The sequence below is a fragment of the Trichoplusia ni genome, chromosome 9, assembly GCF_003590095.1.
Source record: "Trichoplusia ni isolate ovarian cell line Hi5 chromosome 9, tn1, whole genome shotgun sequence".
NCBI classification, from domain to species: domain Eukaryota; kingdom Metazoa; phylum Arthropoda; class Insecta; order Lepidoptera; family Noctuidae; genus Trichoplusia; species Trichoplusia ni.
The window spans coordinates 2,284,936-2,308,421 of NC_039486.1; the positions used below are offsets into that span (position 1 = coordinate 2,284,936).

Genomic DNA, 23,486 nt, shown 5'->3' on the forward strand with positions numbered 1-23,486 from the left:
ATCACAGTCTAGAGTTCACAATTTTTTTACCTACTGCAAGCAATCAAAATTTTCCTTGTTTTTATTAGGTCTTCAGGGTAGGGATCATCAAAACGTGTAACCGATACCTGTGACATTGTGTTGGAGAAGGATTTTGCCTAGACTGTATCCAAGCGCATTGTATGTAGTTTATTGTCATGTTCCAAATCAGCTGATCAAACAACTAATCCGCGACATTAATAAAATGCCTCGCTCATTACAAATCATAATGTTTACACCGACGGAGTATTCTTTCGATGTCCATTGTTTATTTATTTAGCGCGACAGACGTCGTTGACACAAACATGCAGCAATGGAATGTGATTGTGATACAAGTTTATTTACCGATGTTGATACAGTCACGATTGTTATGGAAGCGTGCTGGCTGACGACAAATCTTCGTAGTTTGCTTTACATTGCTGGTTAGGTAGGGGATGATGTTAGAGACAATGATAATGTAGCATCAATGATCAGCGTTTGGCTATTGTTTACTTCTCAGGGTATATGAGTTATCATAACAATTTGTTTTCTTGAACGCTGAATAGAGTCGTTACAGTTCTAATACTGCACAATAGTAGGGTTCAGTACTGATTTCATTCTGATAGTTATTTCATTGAACATGGAAGGCTACTACAACACGGACTAAAAGGTAATGGAAATTTCATGAAATGGGGAAGAGAGTTGGGAGTCAATATATAAGTTGTATCTATGTCACAGATCCAGACAGTATCCAGAAGTACCAAAAATATGAACAGGAATGGCGTGAATGCCGAAATGACAGATAGAAGGTCTGAAAAGCAGAAATACATGTAGAGCAAAATGGACAGGAAAATGTTGATTGATTATAACGTACTATTCACTGGATACATAGTTTTGTATGACAGTTATTATATATTGCTGTCGGGTTTATCTGCGAGGAAATTGTTCGGGGTTAGGTATGACTAAACTAATTACGTGATCAATATAAAAAACGTCACCTGCAGTGTCTCGTTGCAACATTCAGTTTTTTCCTACAAGAGACACTATGTTCGTCACCACCATATTGATTTCTTTACCTTATTATTTCCACAAAGACATGCTCTTTCATATGACATCGATGTCAAGTGAAACCCATGGTGAAGTTTTTACATAAGTACTGAAATTAGCACGAGCATCGAGGTGGTTGGTTTCTACACTGTTAAATGTAGAGTCTTATTCAAAACATAACTAGCGCATTTGCTCTATCCTGCTTCCAATAATATGTATAAGATCTGTTCTATATGTTTCTTCAGCCTATTTCAGCATTATCACTTGTTGTCTTACTTTAGTTCTTTACCATAGGCCATCAATCGCTTTATTCGGTTAATCTTGTTCGACTCTCACACTAATTCATTTATCAACTTTTACCCCTGTACATGACATGCAAGCGAGAACATTAATGTTCTACCAAACACACAGCCGATGGCAAACGGAACTTATTTGATATACGACTGCATATATACATATGACATGTAGGTATAAAGTATAGAATGTAACAATTGTGTAACCGAATTCATTGATTACGAAGCAGCGTCGATTCGGAACAAATAACGAATGCATGCCAAATAATGCTAGCTGACGTCACAGTTGAAAGATCAATTAGCATTCGGGATTAATGCGATGCGTCTAAATGTTCACTGAGTAAAATTAAGCTTCATACGGCAAGTCAGCATATTACAGAGCTGTTTTATGAAGTTTTGTTATCAATGGGGGCGAAATTGTTCGAAGGAGTGACCTTGGAAATCAAATATCCAATCGCTTTAAGAAAATAATTGTTTTCAACCAAATTTGATAAGACAGGAAAGTCAACTTCAACTTATTTTGGGAGAAAGGAATTGGAAAAACATTGTAAGCATTCAAATAATATCGATTGAGTGGAATTAAAAATCGATATTTTTGCAGAGTAAGGTTTGATTTTATTTATCGGATTATCAGCATCTTATTACTGAAATTCAGGCGTAGCGCAGACAATTAAAATGGATTTAAATGAAATAAATAAATGATCAATTGTAAATTGGCGGTAAAAATCTACAATACAATTGTTATATTATTTTTCAGATTCATGTTTAATGAAATAAATTAATTCCTTTGTTTTCGGCGGTTTATATATATTTGTCTATAAATCCTACAATGTGCAAAAGATTATTATATTATGTCAATGACCTATTTGCATGTGGTTTATCCATCATTTATCGATTCTTTTCGCTTCATTGAACTCTACTTTTCTAGTTTAAATTTTTCATCCGGACGATTTCTCAAGGACTTCCTCCGTTTGGAAAGAATTAGTAACATTCTAGCACACGTTCACTAGAATATTACCAACAAAAATGTTATATTGTTTCTCTTTTATATTGGGGCCCAGGCAAAAATTCAACAGTCCTTATAACCGGAGAAATCCACGTAGACTCTCCTTGTTCTGGGTAAACCGAGAGTTATCCTGGACTAAGAGTATCGAGGCTTATTTGTAAGCAAACTAAGTCGTAATACCCTCATCTCTATAACCAGAAAGGCACAGAATAGCAAAACACCAGATTTAACGAGTGACCTAACCTTAAAAACATAATGATAATGACATTAATACCGCTGGCTCTCTCAATCATTACTGCATACGAACATCGTAGAGACAAAACGCAGTTAAATTTAAACGTAACATTTGACAGGCGGTAATTAATGCACGTCTCGGTCAGACGCGTGATGCCCACTACGAGGATAATGCAAAACGAGGAAATCAACAAGTTTATTTCAGTACGAAGCATCGGTTAACAATAGTTCTATAGAACTCTCCTTATTCAGATTTAAATAATACATTAGGACATCAAAGATTACATTGATTTGTATTTGAATGACGAAATGTATGGAACGCAAAAAGAAAGCAGAGTTGCAGGCTTTCTTTTTGAGGAACTGATGAATACGTTTGCCTGTGTCACATGTGCTGGCAGGTAGGATTTATTTGCTGGATTGTCTATTAAGAGGTTGTAAATTCGATTTTAACGACGACGAAGCTAATGACAACAAATACCAAACTATATATTATATTTAGTAACATTTGAATTAAATAAAAAACTGACCCAGACCCAGAAAATTACGGGGTTTAAGGAAAATGAAAAAAGTGTAGCCAGCTCCTGGCTCGCGGTTAAAAACTAATTAAATACAAACTAAAAGTTTTTAAATGTACGAATAAAAACAAAGCTTATCATATTAGATGTAATAAGTATTAAAGGTCTTTATCATCGATTTAGTTTTATAAACGGCAAACATTTCGGCCTAATTTATGTCACCTGCCGAAATTGTCGCTTCGAATTTCTAATTTTACATACATTTTTTTTCAGTATGGAAATATTCTATAACCATCAATCATACTGTGTGTTAGTCTTTTGTTTAGAGTCCTCGCACGTCAGTTCGTTCACACCTCACGTTGGCAAACACGCTTATTACTGGGTCAAGGAATAAGTACCGTTTTGTTTAGTTACCATGCGAAAGCGACAAGGAAGACGAATATAAATTATTAAAATTTAAATTACCTCTTTGGAAAATTAATTCTATCGTATAGGCATCAGGTATATTATCAAATATTGCATTTGCGTTTCTTGAGATGAGAAGAAGAAGACATGTTGCACCGACCCCAAACAATAATTGGGATAAGGGCAGGTGAATGCTCATCAAATATTGAATTTCTGAATAAATTTAAGTGAGCTCAGCCATGTGCTAAGTTCAAATGAAAAAAAAAAAGTACTGAAATAGTTTTAAATTATCATTCCAAATCTAAATTACTGAACACAATAGCTTGAAATTAGGCAGAGCATTTTAAACGAATTTTAAGGAAAATCGGGACAGCTGAAAACATGTGGCAAATATTTATGTAACTGTAAAAGGTACCTAAAAACTGCTTTTTCCTTCTGAATAATTATTAATACATCAAATAACAACTGGCATATCATTAGAGTCTTATTGAATAATTAAGGGTAAAATTATTTATTATTGTAGTTTTATTGAATATGCATGCTAAGAAATTACACAATATGGATCACTAATATAATTTACATAATTGTATCATTTATTAATTGATTTACATACGAGTGTCGTGAAAAATTACTAAATGGTTAAAATTATGCTTAAAAAGGATGAATCATTTTCAAAATACACAACCGATAATTTCAACTTTAGGTTTGCTACTTTTCAACTCACAACTATATATAATGTTCAAATGAAACTGAACTCACTGATAGTTTCCTCTTGGAATTAATACATAGACGTTAATAGGGTAGTTTTGATAAAACCAATTTTAGAATTTTATTTCGCTAATTTGCAAGGTAGCGTTTGAATTATAATACATTCTTTCCTTTTTTTTTTACAAAACGACTCCCGAATTAAGGAAATTAAACTTTTTGTCACAGAGGTTTCACAAAAATTCAAGTCTTATGACAGACACCTAGATTCAGGACAAGCATTTTTGGATTACATAACTGCTTATCATACGAGGATTGAACCAGCGGCACGTCGCACTCAGTGGATTAGTCTTGGTGACCTCAACCACTCGGCTATCTGTGCATTGGAACACTTAAAGGTACGCCTTGCAATTGTGTAAGAAAGACACTGCTATAGACATTGTAGCACTCTGCCTCACTTTAAAAACTGTTTCTTTCGTACTAAAGGGAGTTGATAGACAGATTGCCTAGAACCGAGTTACCTATAAACAACTAATAGAAATCGCGTGCATATTGAATCTGATAGTAAAATCTAATTAGCATTCACTACATACATACTGTCGGCTACTCTATCGATATGTAAATCAGTTCTTTATTCCGTGTATCGTTAAAATAATGAATGTATGTCAAGAGTTATTATTGTGATAGTAAAGTAAACTGATAAGATCTATGAAATTTAAACTTAATAATTAATAAAAATATATAATTATGTTGTATGATTGTACGTCACTGATTTCCTCATAAACGGCTGATCGTTTCCCCTCGATGATTTAGATTCACAAATTAACCAGGCGGAATAAATTTCGAAGGATGAGTTAGTTTCGAAATGCCTAAGCATTAGATATTAGTCCAACTATTGTAATTACAATTATAATTACCGTCACGCTATGACTACGTAGAGTAAGGAAATATCGCTTAAAAACAAAATCGAGGAAAATCATGACATACAAACGGCGTCACCGAGATAAACAGACCCAGTTTATTCGGTCCATTTCAACAATCACATACATTAGCATCCATCATACTCGTCCGAGCGTCCTTGAAGCTATCGATTAGTTTTCACAAACCGTCCATTCCAACATTTCTAACTATTTGTATTCAAATTCATTGAAACAATGTCTCCGTCAATTTGAGCCAAGATCATAAATAGTGGTGTGACATAAGTATCGGTAGCGTTTCCGAGCCGTGGGTAATTACTAAACCAATTATAAATGGAGGAATTCACAATCGATTTATAATATTGCAAGCACTTCCTCGTTAGATCAAGCGTGTTGTCAAATAAATAAACTATAACGAAAGAAATTTACTACAGACTCCGAACACTAAATACTTTTAAATTCTAACAATACGATTTTTAAATTTAGAACGAAACTAATTACCAACGGTCCAATTTAATTAAAAAACTAAAAAAAAAGAAACTTTAAAAACAAAACGAATGTCACTTAATTTCCACAGAATTATTATACAATCTTGCGTCAGTGGAGACGTATTGTTTTTCAGTTGGCATATCGGTCAATGTCAGACACGCTTTCCGTTTCGGATGGGAAAAAAATTGCAGACGACAGAAAAAAAAGTTAAACACGATTGCATCGTCATTCATAGAAGGCAGCGGTACTTTATGTCAAGGATAGCCAACGTCAGGTGTTGTTAGCAGGGGATCCGCGTTGACAACCGACAATTGATGATACAATCACAGTTCACATGTTTAAAGCATGAATGGGGGATCATCATCGAACCTGGCACATGGTAGGGGGTCGGGTTCGACGGCGGTAGCCAGTAGGCGGCGCTGATGGGCGGATAGTTGCTGCCGCTGGTTCGAACCCCCGCCTTGCCGCGCGCGCCGCCCGCCTCACCACGCATCCTTAACACTACACAACACATTCACATCACATGCGCGCTCACGTCTGCATTCAACCGCGGCCGACACACAACTAACGCGAACACTATCGGAGGTGCGCGGGCGCCGGCTCTGACGGTCGATCAGTCATTCCTCGTGGTGTTGTGTCACCTAACCCCCCCTCCCCCCAGCCGGTAGCTAATGAGCTCCGTCCTGGCGCGTCATACGTTTTTCAATTGCATCGCATCTATTGTGTTCCAAGTTAACATTGTAGAGACTCCTACGCGAATCATAATAGTGTTTTATTGAGCCGATTGAGTTGTTAACGCGATGTGCAGTGTCAATGTACTCGCGAATGTTAAAGTAAAATAAAGCCCAAAACACAATTTCGGCATTTTCAGCGTAACGATTTGGCAGTCATTTTGTTTTAGTTTTCCGAAACTGAAACATGAAACATTTATTGTTTCAGTTTCGAAAAAACCCGTGTGCCTGTTTTACAAAATGCCCACTGAAAATAATCGTAAACTGTACCAACTCTCCTATCTATTTTTTACGTAGACAGTACATATGTGTAACAGTCAAAGTAACCACCATTTACTAATGCACCGAACATATTACGTTTTGAAATGTTTATTACTGTAATAAAGCTAATGTTGCGTTTCAACAATAATTCTAAATGCATTATTATAATAAAGGCTAAACGCATCAAATTATATGCACCTGAATCGTGAAATGTATTTGTAAGTGGAGTTTATTTTGACAGCCGGCCAGTACATAACGTAGGTAAATAGATTGCATTCCATTTCACAATGGATGCCGAAAGATAAGGCCGACTGCAAACGACATTTCATTTGTGGGATATTAACTTTCTCGAACAAAAGGGATAGGTCATTTTCGAAATCGTTAAATTAATTGACTAATAATATTACTTAGGTACAATAATTTATTAAAAAAAAAACTCTTACATAAAATTCTACTACGTATATAAAATTCTCATGAAATAATACAATAACTCTTACTAATGAATACCTACATACTTAACTCGTGTTAAACAAAATCTAACGTAAATGCTAGTTCTATTATCACCGTCATACGATCAGCTGATTATACGAAACACCGGATAAAACAAATCACGAACGATTAAAAAGCGGCGGCGAAAAAGGCGTCATTTGTACGCCTCCCTACGATCAACACACACGGACACGGTGCCGTCTAGTTGGAATACCGAACGAGGTGTGGACTCTAAAAATCGTCACGCATCCACTTTGAGTGGTGTTCCAGACGTGCTCTGTGTTCTAACGTGTGCATGTGGCCGCTTAAGGTGTCTGCGCTACTATTCTATCGAGGACACGACGTCTAAGGACGAGAATGGCTCGCTGACTCATAAATGATAGCAACAGCAGCCGATACCTGAATATTTATAAACAATTGAATTGTGTTTTAATCGAATTAATTTTCAATTGATAAATTAAATTCAGTTAGAAATTATACAGACAAGGTTGAACCAAAGGTCGTCGTGACCATTCGTTTTGAACTCTAGATTGCATGCAATGCTTAATGAAGTTTATTAAGAATTTAATTATGAAAATATGAACACAATATTTTAAAATAAATCTCTACTCTCTGTCAAGAAACTTTTTGTGAAAAAAAAACTCTGGTTGATTAAAATATTTTATGAAACAATTAAATTTTAATTTTAATAAATTATCTCGTCTTCGCGTCAGCACTATTGTGTCTTCAGATGTATGACGTGATTGCAAAGACCCTTAAACGTAACTCATCTTTCTATGAAAACAGCATAAACAACGAAATACGTAATATGTCTGTAGAATACACAAGTATAGTCAATAAACATAAAATAAAAATACATCAACTTATCTAACAAACAGTGATCAAAGTAATCCATTAAAAATACTAATATTTATTCGTTTTAAAAGTAGTTCAGAACTCTTCACATTGGCAATACTTCACAGTTGTCTGATTCGACATGTGTTTATGTGCGAGTCAGTCAGTAATGTCAGACTACAGCATACACAATCAATACAAAAGCGTGTAGGTATAATGCGATGTATTGATCCCACGTGGCGACGCATAAAGGTCGATTTACACAAGAATTAAAAATAAAATTATTATTGTGTTGATAATTTTCCTGTCTGAAACCGGATAAATACTTGATTTCTATTGCAGTGCTATCTGATTTATGGTATTTCGTTGAAATCATGCATCATGTTTACTAACGTTAAATGAGAGACGTTTGGTAAAAACGAAATTTTCCTCTTACAGATTGTGCTTAAGGACAGTGGGATTGCGCAAAATTACTTAAAACGGCTAAGATAATATTATATTTATTTCCGATAAATTTGCACCCATGCTTTATGAAATTAATTTAACTGGTCAATTGCAAATCGGGCTTCCTAATCTGAGGGTTCAAAAAAAAACAAAATCACTCTTCATCTTTGTGACACACTTTAAAAACACTTTTTAATCTGTTTTATTTTGACAAAAAACATTTAATTGTCTAGTTCTTATTTAGTTCTTAGTTCATGAGATACAGCCTAGTAACAGACAAACGGACAGGCATCGTAGTAATTCACCTGCGTTTTGGCCCTAAAAAGAATCCTGTCAAATTTTAGTTACTTACATTTACAGATAAACAAATAAATACTCTAGTCAGACTACACTAATACGCTCTGAGTCATAGTAATCTGTGCTCTATGTCTGGTCTGACAGACTGGATAAAGGCGACACGTAACGCACGCGGCTCTTCGTAAACATCACATGATGGTAACGTTATACCCAGCGCGTCCACATATTTGTGAATACCATAGTATTTGGATAACATGCCAACCACTTGTATAGCTAGCAACGAAAGTCAGATAATATTCTGTTTTTTTTTTTTAAAAACTCTGTATCGCGGCGGATTTCATAAACATTCAGGTGACATGCAGAAATACAACCAGACTCGGGACAAGCATTCGAGGACCACACAAATGTTTGTCCAAGCATTTGTCGTGGTGATCTCAACTACTTGGCTATGTAATTATAAAAAAATACACTTAGATGAGTTGTTGCTTTGTATTAGTAACAAAATAGCTTTGGTCCCTAGTGTAGTTGACATCATAAGACGTGACACGTTACAATGGAAAAAAATGAACTTTCGTTCATTGACCTGGATTTCATATTTGGTAAAGCGTTTGGATTGGTTCAAAATTCTCCATTGTATTAAATTGTAAACATTAAACCATATCTTCTAATTATCAATAATGAAAACTAGTACTTAATAAATAGGATTGAATTAATCGACTTTTTATGCTGTCTGTATTTCAGTTTTAATGAATGGTGTGTACACGCCTTAACATGTAAGGTAGGCGACTGGTGAATCAATCCGTCACGCGTACCGTATGCAGGCCTTGAGTCTCGTCTTATCGATATTTCGCTAATATCGTATGTTTTAACAGATATTTGTACTAATGGAAATATTGTATTGACATTTATTATCATTTGTATTTTTTTTAAACAAATAGTATTTTTTCTCATAATTTCGCAAGGAAGTACCAACTTATGCAAGTCCATATATAGGGCACATTGCTTAGAAGATTAAAGGTATCGGAGACTTATATTGCCCCGTGTACAAACGGTCTCGTCGACGTTAAGGTAAAGTACCTATTGCATAGTACTGTATACATTCTAGGATTTTACGTAGTCCATTCTACCTAAGATGCACACATTGCAGTTTTCCTTGACGGAGTTGCGAAGCTTCAATACGCTTATATTAATTTAAACAAGCAAAATAAACTTATAACCAGTAGCAGTAATACAAATATTTCAACTGACAGCCAACTATTGCATTTGTATCGCTATTTTATTCCTAAATCATCATCATCCTAGCCTTTTCCCAACTATGTTGGGGTCGCCTTCCAGTATAATCGGTTTCAACTTAGTGCCAGTGTTAAGGCATACGGAGCGACTACCTGACCTCTTCAACCCAGTTACCTGGGCAGCACGATACCCCTTAGTTCGGCGTGTACACCCCTTTGTAAGACTGGTTTATTGGACTGGTTTATTCCTAAAAATAGGCAAGAAAAAATATTTTCAAACAAAACCAAACTTTAGTTTTAATGTTCTGATTTTTTGTGTACCTCAATAAATTATTCAATTTATCTACTTAAAACAGCGTAATCATGAACACAGCAAGTACGAAAACAACTTAACATCTATTCGCAATTCGTAACTTTGTAACCTTGACGTTATCTAATGTTTTGAATAAACCGAGTAAGCAAAGTCTAAGCTTTGAAGTTTCGAATGTTTTTTCAGCGTTAAAGGCAAGGCTGAATATTGCTTAATGAGGCAGCTATTTGTGCCAAGTGAAATACAGTATTTTATAAATAAAGTTAAAGAATTTCGTCAGCAACTGTTGGAGTAATCGTCCATTAAGTTATGGGTAGATAATTACGTAAAGAGAAATCAAAATGTGAACAAAATTGCCCCACAATATTTTTTTTATTTATTCAGAGATTTGTTTCGAATACGAGTTCATAACTCTCAGAAGAACTGTCACTTTTAGGATTTAGCAACCATTTCTTTTTCGGGTTCCACACCCAAAGGGTTAAAATGAATCCCTATTAAACTGAGTATTCGCTGCGTATCCGTCCGTCTGTCACCAGGCTGAATAACGTGATAATTTCTAATATCTAGCATAGTTGACATTCTCACAGATAATATCTGTAAGTTGACGCCAAATCTGGTTATGTCTCCATCTTTCACCTCGGACATTCGAGCTCAATAACTGTAGCTGAAGAAGTAAAATCACATCCACAATCGACGCACAGCACCTTATCACCTATAGGTGACATGCTGTCTTTGTCATTTCATGAGGAAAGAAGAAACAAAAAGACATTTCAAAATATCGATTAGCTAAGTATAGTACCGACGTAACTACCTACCTAAACCTACGTTTGCAAGTCTCCACACCTATTAGGACTAAAGTACTCTCTTTGTTATATTATTGTGCAACATTACTTACCGTTTCTGTTTTCACTGTCAGCCGGCTTCATCTGAATAGGGTGGTGCATCTGTGGAAGACGGAGAGATAATGTTACTTATTTGTATAAACAAAAGAGTATGTTTTAGTTTGTCATCAATTATGCTCTATTACTTGAAATATATAGGACAGTATAGGATAGTATTTTTGAAGTTGATGATGCAATGGCGAATTTTTTCTTGGACTTGAAGATACACACACTATCGCTTGTCTGCTGGTAGATGTTTCTAATAAAATAAGCAAGACTCTTGCGCATCTTGTGTAGCTCTTTTTGACCTATTTCGTGATTACATAAAAAAAAACAAATATAAAAAATTGCAAACAATGAACAATGGTGTTATCATAATGGGCTTGTATACTTTGTAATAAAAAGTAACTACTAAGACTAACTATGAAAAAATCGTTAATCAAGGTGAGCTTAAAACGACTTTTCTAAGCTTAACTGTTATTCGCGTGAAAACGAGATACCGCTCTATACAATGTAATACACCGACTCGCTCACACGATGTCAACTGTTTAAAGCACATATTGGTACTTATGAGATTCGATTTTGCTTTTTATAAATTTCTTACTAAATAAATGATAATCTATGTAAGATTACCGCAAGACAAGACCATTATATAAAGACTATTTATCAATTTCATCTCGAAACCTAGATATAAATTATTCCACGTTCTATTCAAGTTTTATTCCACTCATTCTGTGACAGAACACAAACAATTTCTAACCCCATTAGAATGATTAACAACATATCGGTCGGCGACATTAATTCGGTGTTAAAACATCATCCCACTGAAAAGAAGTGTACAGAAAATCTACTCTTTATAAACATCAAAAATTTGTTCAGGACACATTTCAAACTTCAGTTACGAATTATTGTCACTGCAAAATGCACAGTGAAATTTATTCATCTTCTGCTTCTTCTTATTTATAAAAATGAATTGCTGTTCGTTAGTCTCGCTAAAACTCGAGAATGGCTGAACCGATTTGGCTAATTTTAGTTCTGAAATATTCGTACCAGTCCAGGGAAGGCTTAAACAGTGAGAAAATATGGAAAAATTGCGGCAAAGGAAAAAAATACTAAGCGGGTGAAACTGCGGGAAACAGCTAGTTAGGTATAAAAATCGCAGAACTAGACACTAAAGTCTCTCTTTTCTTTCTCCTCATTTCATTTCCGACATCACGTTGTAATTAATAAATCAATCAAATTATCTATTCTGAACAAAAAATACATATTCAGTAGAACGTAGAACATTCCAGAAAACATCCTTCAATGTATAGGCTACGACCGAATTCACTAACACAAAAATCTATTCACCTTCTAGACAGCAGCCCATAGTGACACATAGGAATTATTTATATGTTAGTCCGCAAACAATCCCAAACTATTTTAATTATTCGTAAACATCGGAACATCGCGACAGCAGCATTGTCACACTATTGTTGTGATTATGTTTATGTATATGTATACAGTTTGTATGTATGTATGTATAGATGATAGATATGCAGAGATGATGAGATGTGTCGTGTTTATGTTCCGCGATTGCTATGAATGCACATTATTCAGCTGTATCAATAATAGTTACAAGGAAAGAATAGTCGTGGTCATGTCAACAAGGACAATTATAAATAGGTACCTACATACCTATAGATTAATGATTAATAGCTAATGTTTTTTTTTTTCGTTTTGCGGATGGTGCAAGACAGTTTGTAGAGATCGTAAAATACTTTTAGTATTTGCAACTAAATTAAAAAAAAAATAACACGCAAAGATAATCAAATTCTAATCAAATGCTTGCTATATTTAGGCACCAATTTGGTCTGAATTTGGTTCAAAAACAATTGCCAAATAAAAAAAAAGAATCAAGCTATCAAATCATAACTCTGCCTCCAAAATGTATGCACAGCTACGTAAAGCTCCCTTATCTAGTAAGTCAAACATTTCGGGTTGCATCCATGCATCCACAATCAAGGGGTCGTCAACCTTTTAAAACCGACGCCGCGGCAACCTTTAGACGAATGTCTAATTGTCTCAAGTATATATCAAACGTCACTAACCCATCCGTACGCGTCCAACCGGTGTATAAATAGATACATTACCCGTTTATTTTCACTTAGTGATTTAGTGGCAATCGATTATAGTGATTCGATAGTGAAACGATTTATCGATTCTCGGTAACGTTGGAGTGTTTGTTTTAAGACCACCAAAAAAGGCAATCATTTTAAAACTATGTACTATGGAAGTGAAATCGGGAAGACTTATAGCATTAGGTTTTTTTTAAATTGCGTAAAATATAATCTACTCCCACTACAAGAATTGCGGGGGGTTCCATAAACATTCAAGTTACATGCTCAAAGACACCCAGACAAACCCAAATCCTAATAAGTATTAGGTTAACGCGTTAGAGATTACTTACAACATCGTATAAATATAATAGTTATAAACTTAAGCAATAACCAAAATAGTCTGTATATTATCCATCTAATACGTAATTAAAAAAATTGCTATTCAAATGGGCAAATGGGAGATTACTGAAGCAAAACTGAAACAATACATTTTGCGATGTCAAATAACAGTGGCGTTACGTGAAAAATCCTAGTGGCATCAATCAGCGATCGGTCTATTTATAAAGTGACATGCATCTAGCCTAGTATTGAGTAATGGACACGAGGAATTGGCAGCCACACGGCTTAAAGTTTCCATTCGTCATTCAACAGTTTAGTGTTTAAACACCGAAACTGGTAAAAGTTGAAGACATTGGTGGAGCTATTACAGGGCAAAAGTCGCTCTATCGACTTTCCAATTCCTTATTTCGGCTAAGAGGCTAGTGTTATGAAAAGTGATTAATATCATCCCGTCATTTTCTATGTCTATCGAGAGTTTTCTTGCGTTCTCTAAAATCCATTGTATGAAGCACTTTTTTATAAACGATTCCCGCATTAAGTTATTTAATCATTGTGTCACGGGGCTTTCACAAACATTCAATTCAAATGTACAAAGACACCCAGACCCAGCATAAGCATTCGTGGACCACACAAATACTTGCCCTACGCGGGGATTGAACCAGCAGCACGTCGCGTTCAGTGGGTTAGGAATGGTACTCAACCACTCCACTATCCCTGAAGTCAATTTAATATCGTCGTAATATTGATAACAGTATTTATTTTAAAAAGTACTGATATTAGTGCATGGGTTGACATAACGACTGGGCTTAAGACGATCTGAAGATATAAAAGATGAGATTGCAGCAAGATGAATCGTTTGAGTTAAATGTGTAATAGAAGCGTCTAAATTATCAAAAGGAAGTCGTAAATTACCTATAATTATCAACGGAAAAGTTATACGCAGGCCGTTATCTACCTAGAAATTCTAATCTAGATTAAGTACACGATGTTATATAGGATAAAGTTGCCTATTAAGTAAGTCTGGATTAAGGTTTCAAACGCAGACGCTGTGTTATATATTAAGACTCCTACAACAACGAATTAAGAAAATTTGTTTGATAAGAGTGGGTGGCGGCGACCGTTCTTAAGGGACCGTTCTCACTTGTTCATAAAACGCAACAGCTTTTTCCTGCATTCAATTTTTAAAATATCCTACTGAGTGATGTAAACATTAAATCGTGTATGCAATATTAAGTTTAAATCCAATATGGAAAACGTTCAAAATCTATGAAGAAAGCTTGCACCAAAACAGGTGGCGACTTTTACTCGTTTAAAGAATCGTTATATTATCCATTGCAACAAAAAGTGTATGTAGAACTTTGTATAAAACGTTGACTGTAGTGTTTATATTTCTCATACAAAACAAGCATCATATCGCAAGCTATACGTCATGGCCTCGCCGTCGCATCGCCGACGACAACACACGGCGTGTCACTCGCAAGCTTCTCAGCTATAGAAAAATAAAACCTTTAACTTCTGAATGAGTAATGGGGAAATATATTTTATTTTTATTTATGTTTTTCATCAGATCTATCTGTTCTTTATTTAAACGGTCCTCATTTGTTTAATAGATAGTTTTTGGTAATGACTTACCTACTGATAATTTATTAACAATTAAAATAAAAAATGGCAACTGGTAAATGTGATATTGATGGTCATCCGTCACATTTTCTAAAAAAACTTTATAATAAGTGCGGAAACGTAGCGATACATTCGCTAGTGGAAACGCTCCCTTATACATATAATTACATTTCGGCGATCATCGATCAAAACGCATGTCACATATAATATTAGACAATATAAATATGGCGGCGTGAAGCTACCCTTGAATATGGTTATATAATGGCAATAACAAAATTGCCTTGGCTTATTTTCGTCCACGATTGTGTAGTATTAGAAACATTCCAAGATGATTTACCCAATAGGCTTTGACCGTGTATTTTCAGGTGATTTTAAAAACATTGAATGCTCATGCTTTATCGACTTAAGACGCAACCACCTATCTGACACACACAACAAATCCATATCTCTTAATTCCGTAAGGCAGTAAATTAGTCGCAACAAAAAAGGCCATACAGCAAAAACCCTAAAAGCACTTGCATACTTACAGCATTCGGTTTCCGCAGAAAAAAGGCTTACGAATACAAAAATCCGGCACAATTCTGTCGGTCGGATGTGCCCAGAAGGCATGCAACATTGCCAACGCGAACGAGATAAAAAACAAACGACGCCAGTGTCACAGAAACATGAATATTAAAAAACTTGAAAGCATCAATTTTTAGTTCAACACTCGCCGACCGCACTGTTTCAAAAATGGTTTACGGCATTTTGTTTACAATAAATTGAAGATTTGTTTAAGCATCATTGACATTATGTTAAAAAAAAATCAGACTTGATGAAACCATTACGTAGTGTCGTCACAAAATGCAATCTGATAAAATGTAACAAATAATAAAACCTAAATCATGTAGTAAATAAAATTCTATAATACCACACAGACAGCATTTCTAAACTCCTAAGTCAGGTTGCTTTCGCTTAATGTGGACATTGATTGTCATGCAAGTCTAGATCAAAGCAGCAAACTTTGACCTCTGTAGATAGTTATTGCGAATCTTATGTTATGAAATTATGAAAGCCTTTTTTCAGGTACAGTCATCGCTATCATATCCGAAAAACACGAACAATTACTTTCCTGTAACAAATGGACAACTGCTTTGATAGCTAAACCCTACAATTTAAAATGCGTTTTGTATTCAAATAGTTCTAGTTTTAAGACGCAGGTCACAGCTCGATAGCAGTCGCCCATCGCAGGTTTATTGCCATTTGCCTCCATTCAATATAAATTCTCGATAGACGCGAATGGCATCTGGCGATTAGGGTTGACAACAACACGATGTATTCTATTTTTTTAGTGCTAGTCTTGGGTGATGGTGTCAGAAACATTTATAGTGCTTAAAGAATTTATAGCGATACTCCGACACTTATGGTACAAAAACTCCTTGGTAATGCAAAATTTCCTAAAGTAATATTGACCTAGTAAAATAAAATTACTACTTAATAATATTTTATGCTTATTATTAGTTCTAGAAAGTAACAGTTCGTTTCGGAACAAACCAATTCATTCTGAAAAAAAGTGAGAGAATAATGAAATTATTCACGGTCAAAATTATGAAGAATCCCAATCTATCCAAGTTTACTTTTGGACACAAAATCAGTTCAGCAGTTCCGTCATTTAAACTACAAACATCCAAAAACTGAAATAAAGCACTTTAGTGTGTCAAACTTGGCACTGTCACCCGACACCAACCAAACCATCAAAAACACTTTCCATTCTTATTGCCTACACGACAAAAAAAAAACTTATTTCTAAATTCGGTGAGTGGCAACCCTGCGTCACCCGTCACCTGTCACTGTGTACGCGTCGGCAGTAATCCGCGCATCGGACAGTGTTTAAAAATAAATGAGGTGTGACAAGACCGCCGAACCGTCCGCCACCTAGTTAGACGAACAGAATTAATTTACTCTTAGTTAGTAGTACCTACGTAATTTATTTATTTTTGAACAATGTACCGGTAATTAAGTAAATGTTTTCCTTAAAATTTTCATTTCATCGTTATCATTGATAGATTAATTACCTACTCTCATCTTGCCGTGTTATATTAAAGACGAGCGGAAAAAAATGTAATCAAATTAATATTTAATTCAATAAATTGTTAATTTGTGATATAACATACATTATTGGCAATATATCGATTAAAATGAGTACGTTGAAAGAAAATTTGTAGAGCAGTCGTAATGTGTATAATTTGGAAATTTATGGCGTGTCTCGTTAAAAAAGTTCGAAAGGGCTGACAAATTCACGAACGCTTTATGTAATTCAGCATTATAGGTACCTTTTACATCTATGTTTCGGCTTCAGGAAATCTCTACCACCATCGTTATAAAGTGAAGTATGGCTGCTGTTGACGAGCTATTGAGATGGCAAGTTACAACTTGTAGAGTGGCGTCTTTCTTTCACAACCGTCTTACATATAGCCCCTCACTTCAGCCCTCTTAGGCCTCCAGGTACCGTTGTATTATCACCACAAGAAATCACTTTTCTAATCCACATTCAATAATCTTTCTTCATAATGGTGTATCAAGTGATCATCACTTTATACGTCGACCGTGATAGACAATAACCCCCACTGCCTCAGCACACTCCAAGGTGTTCTATACAAAAGCTCGGTAGACGTCTTTTGTCTTAAGACGTTACATAAATCGTCTGAAACGGACGCACCCCTCTAGCCCTCAACCTTCAGTGACTTCTTACTCACATTAGAGGTGACGGGAGGTCCATTTAATATCAACGTCACGACCACAGACCGGAGAATTATGATGGAAAGTGTTTTGGTGACACCTATACTGATGGTATAAATATAAAGGTTGTTGTGTATTTGGTAAACTGTTTAAGGCATAATTTTTGGACGAGTTTAGTGGGTAGGGAGTGTAACTATTGCGGCAAGTAAATTTGTCATAGCCTAAATCACCCTTCACCCGATCCCAATTTAAACTACTAAATCAGATTTTAGTCATGTTTTTATTCGAAGTTAGTGTTACTAAAACTTACCAATCCATAAGGTAAAAAATGCGTTACAAGTTATTTCAGCAGAAATTCGGTAGGATTTCTTCCGATTTCAATATAGCTCTATAACCAAATTCACGGATCACGCTAGTTTGACACGAACTTGGCAGTGTCCCATATCGAAATATTTGTGGCTAATAAAAAGTTTATAACTTGCTGCAATATCTTACATGAAAGTTTTATATTCCATTATGTGTTCACAATGATACGGGATATTACATGTGTAATTTATTGACTCGACTAATTTAAATAGTTCACAAAGACATTTTTAAAACATTTTTATGTTTTTATTAATTCATATCTGTTATGAATGTGATCAAAATAATATACTCTTTCGCAGTACTGACACAAAAAAATAAATGTTTTATTCATGTAAATATTACTCCCGTTTTTATTTGTATTCGAGCTATCCGTTTATTTATTCATCACGATAAAAATATGATATTAAAAAGCAAGGATGTCAAAGTGAATAAAACAGAAGTAAAAACCATATCAATCCAACCAGAAAATCTTTTCCAAACACTCCCTTATAATACCGAAGTGGTCATTTCTCTTTTATCGAAACATCAAAGACTGACAGGTAAGGGGGAAGGTAAAGAAAAAAAGCCAGAAAAAGGCCAAATCACAAAACAAAGAGACCACTTAATGCCTTTGTGGACGTCACAACGATGGGTCAAAGTGGGCACCGAATCGCAAGTCCCCGCAGAAGTGAACAAGTACCCGCATTTAAAAGGTACTAGCCAAATCAAAGAGGACCCCTCCCCTTTTAGGCTTATTACACGGTTCGTGGGATTTTAGACGCAAAAAATATACGGACAAGTTCGAGTTGCTAATCGGGTTTATATTCCGCCTTATTAAGATGTTGATTCAGAGCTTTTAATATGTCAAAGATTCAACTGTGGTATCATATGCGTAATTATACAACACAATACTATATAAAAAAAAAAATTGTCATATTCTTTATAATTTGAATCCAGAACAAAATATTTATGTGCCATCGATTCAAATCAACCCTTACACGAGAATAACAATTAAAATGAGAGAAACATTATATTACGAACATCACCTGAACCATTTAAAATTATAGAAATTGTAAATTAATCCACAGACGAAGTGCGAAACATGTCAAACCCAAATACCACAAGAACCGTTACTCTCCGAGTTACCCTTCGAGACATATTTGAGTCTTGCAGCACTCGTACGGGATCCTAAAACGGCGTTGCCTCTCATTTTCAGCGGTTCGGTCTCTAATACCGACAGGACAATTACAATGAGTGCTGCTTTGTCTCGCTACGTCACAATTGCGCAGCCCAGACCTTTTTTTAAGCTGCCGTCTCGTTATGGGACCCCTTAAAACCATTGTCGATGGTGACATTGTCCCGAAATATTCAAGGAAAAAAGTATGAAAAGAGTAAAATCTTAATGATTAAAAAAGAGGAAAATGTAAGGCTACGGTAGCGATAGACGATTTTTAATATTGTTCTCATTTTGTGTTGGCGGCGAGGTGAAAAATTTGGTCAGTCAACAGGTTTTTAAGGATGCTGAATTTCTGGGGTAGAATTTTATTCCAATTTGAGACAGAAAAAATGATGCTACAAAACTGCTTTAAATCGGAAACACAAAAACCTCTTTTGATAATTCCCTTATAGAGGCCAGCTTATATAAACAATATCTATAATGATGTCAAATAATAAATGTTTATGTTGCTAGTTTACAACTATAGGCAATCCAGTGTAATCCTTGAGGTCTGTCATGACCCCGTGTGCCAATCAAGACGGTTCAGTACACATTAATTGGAAAATCGTTTCAAAACGATCAGTGGTGCTGATTGACCAACAGTTTGCAAACAGCTACGATTTACTAATTCAGGAAAAGCGTCACAAATCACCGTGATTTGTGACGGTTTTCCTCTAGAAATAATTGCCTTCGTTAAGGGAAAATACATTTAAAATAAAACGGGAGCATACATGGCCGCTAAAATGGATATTTAAAAACAATTTAGGTCAATACGGATAGGCGCTTTTATGGAAAATCTGTTGCGAGCTTTTAATTCATTTATAATATAGATGATTTTTTAATGATTCGGCTTTCAATAAATTACGACTATTATGGTAATCGTTTTTTTTAATTAGATCTCCAATAAACGATGCTAAAAGATTTCTCCATTTATAAATAAAATAAGGAAACATTAATATACAAGATGCTATATAAGGTCGAAGTTTACCTCGAGGAAATTGTCTTTTAATTTTCAAATTTCCAATAGAACTTGTCACATCAACGAATGCTCCGTCGTCCTTGAACAGTGCTCCCACACTTTCTAGGCATAACATTAATCTAACGAAATCTGGCAAAACCACATCGGAACTACGTCTGGAAAATCCGAAAACTTTTGAAACAGTGATCGAAACTAACTGCTGTTGTAAATTCCTGTTCCAATAAGCTTTCCGTTGAATTCCCTTTGAGTTTACGATTATCGTTCAAGTTTTCTGTATCCGGAGCTGGGATGTAGAACCTTGTACTACGGAATTAACGTACCCGTGATCCTTGAGTGTTTTACAGCCGTGGGTGGGAAGTAAACATATTAAAAAGGGGATCTTGTGGCTTTCCAAACTATCACATCAATAAAAAAGTTTGTATGTTATCGTGATACGAAACGGACTTGAAATAGGTGGGTAGTAAGTGTGTGTAGTGTGTAGATCGACTAGAAAATTTACCAAAAATAACGATTTATTAAAATAATTCAGGAATCATTTCTTTAGGTTGATTGCATTGGATTTTTATATCAGTACCCAAATATAAAGAGTTTTACACAAGTATTAAGCTTTTACAGTTTTTAAAGTGACATTACTTAGCGGTCAATAATTCCAGAATTATGATTACATGACTTAACCGTAAATCTGGATATGAATCCATTTATCTATAAATGGCATAAGATTTCCTCGAGAGAACTATCTAACTTTAGACTGTCTGATGTTCATAGCGGAAACGAAATGGAACAAGATATGAATGGATGGAAATGCAGCCGAAAATGTTTGTATTAGTCTTTAATATAGATTGATCTACTAGAAACCGGCTTTGTAATGAGTAATAATTTTAATTTAATGTCTATTTGCATTATTCGCAACATTAGGTCGTAAATATTTTGCGTATACAACATAGATGCGAATTAAGAATTGAGAGGATGAAGACTCCATTACCGAAGAAACCATTACCGAGAAACTTTTATATTCTTCAAAATCTTTACCTACTAAGTTTTAAACCATAGATTGAACATTCGTCCCATTTATCTTAAAAGTTATATGTTATATAAAAGCATCGGTGAGCATACTAATACATAAAAACAAACAAATCAAAATAAGGGTGACCCAAAACTGAAGGAACTTCAATCTCCTCCCATTCTTGTTCCTGGCGATGGCGAGTTTGACCTTGTTTTCTAGTTGAGTAAATTGTATCGTGTCCGCGTACAGCGGGTGAGTCAGCCAAAGTACAAGAAACATTCAGAAGGCCCACAGCGAACAAATTATATAAAAAGCAACCAATAGGCTACTAAACAAGAGCCAAAAGTAGAGCTTTTATTGGTACGTTCAACATTAAAAACGTTACAATTAAATCCCTGTGAATGTAAGTTGTAAGTAAGAAAAAATATTAATACAAAAAAACAAACATCGCGGACAAAGTCGCGTGCAATAGCGAGTATGTCATAAAAGGCAAGTTATAATAACCTAAACCTGTCTTACATTCCGTCAGTGACCTAGTGGTTCTTCTAAACATCGTCTATATTGTCCACCGTAGCACCGAACTTGGGTGTTATGGCTTTGGTAATTTCCCTCGGCGGAAAGTTTTTATTTCTTCAAAATGCCGCGCTCTTTGAATATGCCAAGTCAAATAAGTGCAGGTGAGAGAACGAAAAATGATTATTAAAGTTATTACAGTAAGTGAAGGTGGATATCCTATTGTGTGCGACGTGGTTCAGATTCGATCCTCATATAGGTCAAACACTTGGTTGATGTATGTGTAAGAAGGACGAAGATTTCTTTTGCATGTGACTTTCAACAAGTGCGTCTATCATTGTACAATTTTTTATTACTTTAGAACGGGAAAACAATACATAAAAAAGTATTTGTGCACATGACCACAAAATAATTTAATATAGTGAATAAATTCACTTAAAAAAGACCCATTTTCTTAATTTTCTTTACGTGTAATTTCAGGACTTTTCTAAAATTATATTCATTACTTAATTATTTACGATCACTTAAATTTACATTAAGCTCAATCGTTTCACAAAATGGTTTTCACAAGTCACTTCCGACATTTTAAGAAAATGTATTTTTTTTCAATCATTCTCCTCACGACACAAGAATTCTAACCACGGAAAACGTACCTAGTAAATAATGCCTTATTTAAGTATTAGTTATCGTTCGTGCAAAGCACATTTTTTTTGAGGTGGTAATCATTTTGCTACATGTCTGATACGTGTCATATTTATTAATTTAGGGAAAGTGGTTTTAAAAAATTACACTTGATAATACTCTAATATTTATTTATTTGAAAACGAACAAAATGAATGTAACGTACAATTTCATGATTTTCTTTCAATTTTCAAGAGATATTGTTGCTATGAATACACCATCAATTTCATATCAAATATTGAGTATTATTTTACAGCGAAACTTTAAAATTCAGGTCGTCAATATCTTAAAACGATAAAAGAGTATCCATTTCGCTGAAAATTTCGTTTAAATTGTTATGTTACTGGAAATTCAGCCTGAAAGAGGGGTATTACATTCTAGATGAAATAAAGCAAAGTACTCTCGATTTTTATAACATTTTTTCTTTTGATAACTTTAGGTCTCATTATTTTTGTATGTTTTGTTTAATATAAAATAATAGTAATTAAAATAAATAATTAGTGTTAGTATATTATGAGGGCGCAAGATTCTAATTTCTAAAAGCAATATTACCTAGCATAAAAAATAATTCCTTGCTCAAATAGTGGGTTTTATATAATTTATTACAATAATTTACTGTTAACACCAATAACATAATCACCACAAAAAAGTAGACATTAAACAGTGGGCCTTCAAGAAACCGCTCACTAAGGTACTCTCAGAGTTCATCGGTATATCTCGGTCCATTAGCTGAGGCCGATTTTTCCGATCCCGACTTTCGGGGCCGGTGTCACTGTCCACAAGTTTGTTAAAACAAAAATAAACAGGGATCAGGAGGGTCCTGCCTTATTATTTCCAAGTGAATTATCATACGTCGGTTTTGCGGATAAATGATTATCAAGGGTTG

At 34.9% G+C, this 23,486-nt stretch overlaps 1 protein-coding gene across 6 annotated transcripts in view; it reads right to left on the reverse strand.

Moving 5' to 3' along the window:
* Window positions 1-23,486, reverse strand: part of LOC113497152 (CUGBP Elav-like family member 1) — a 340,295-nt gene that overhangs the window by 85,013 nt on the left and 231,796 nt on the right. For all 6 annotated transcript variants that reach the window (XM_026876556.1, XM_026876554.1, XM_026876552.1 and 3 more), the window contains one exon: window positions 11,102-11,150. In XM_026876556.1, coding sequence (XP_026732357.1) covers window positions 11,102-11,150 — 49 coding nt within the window. The remainder of the gene's footprint in view (window positions 1-11,101; window positions 11,151-23,486) is intronic.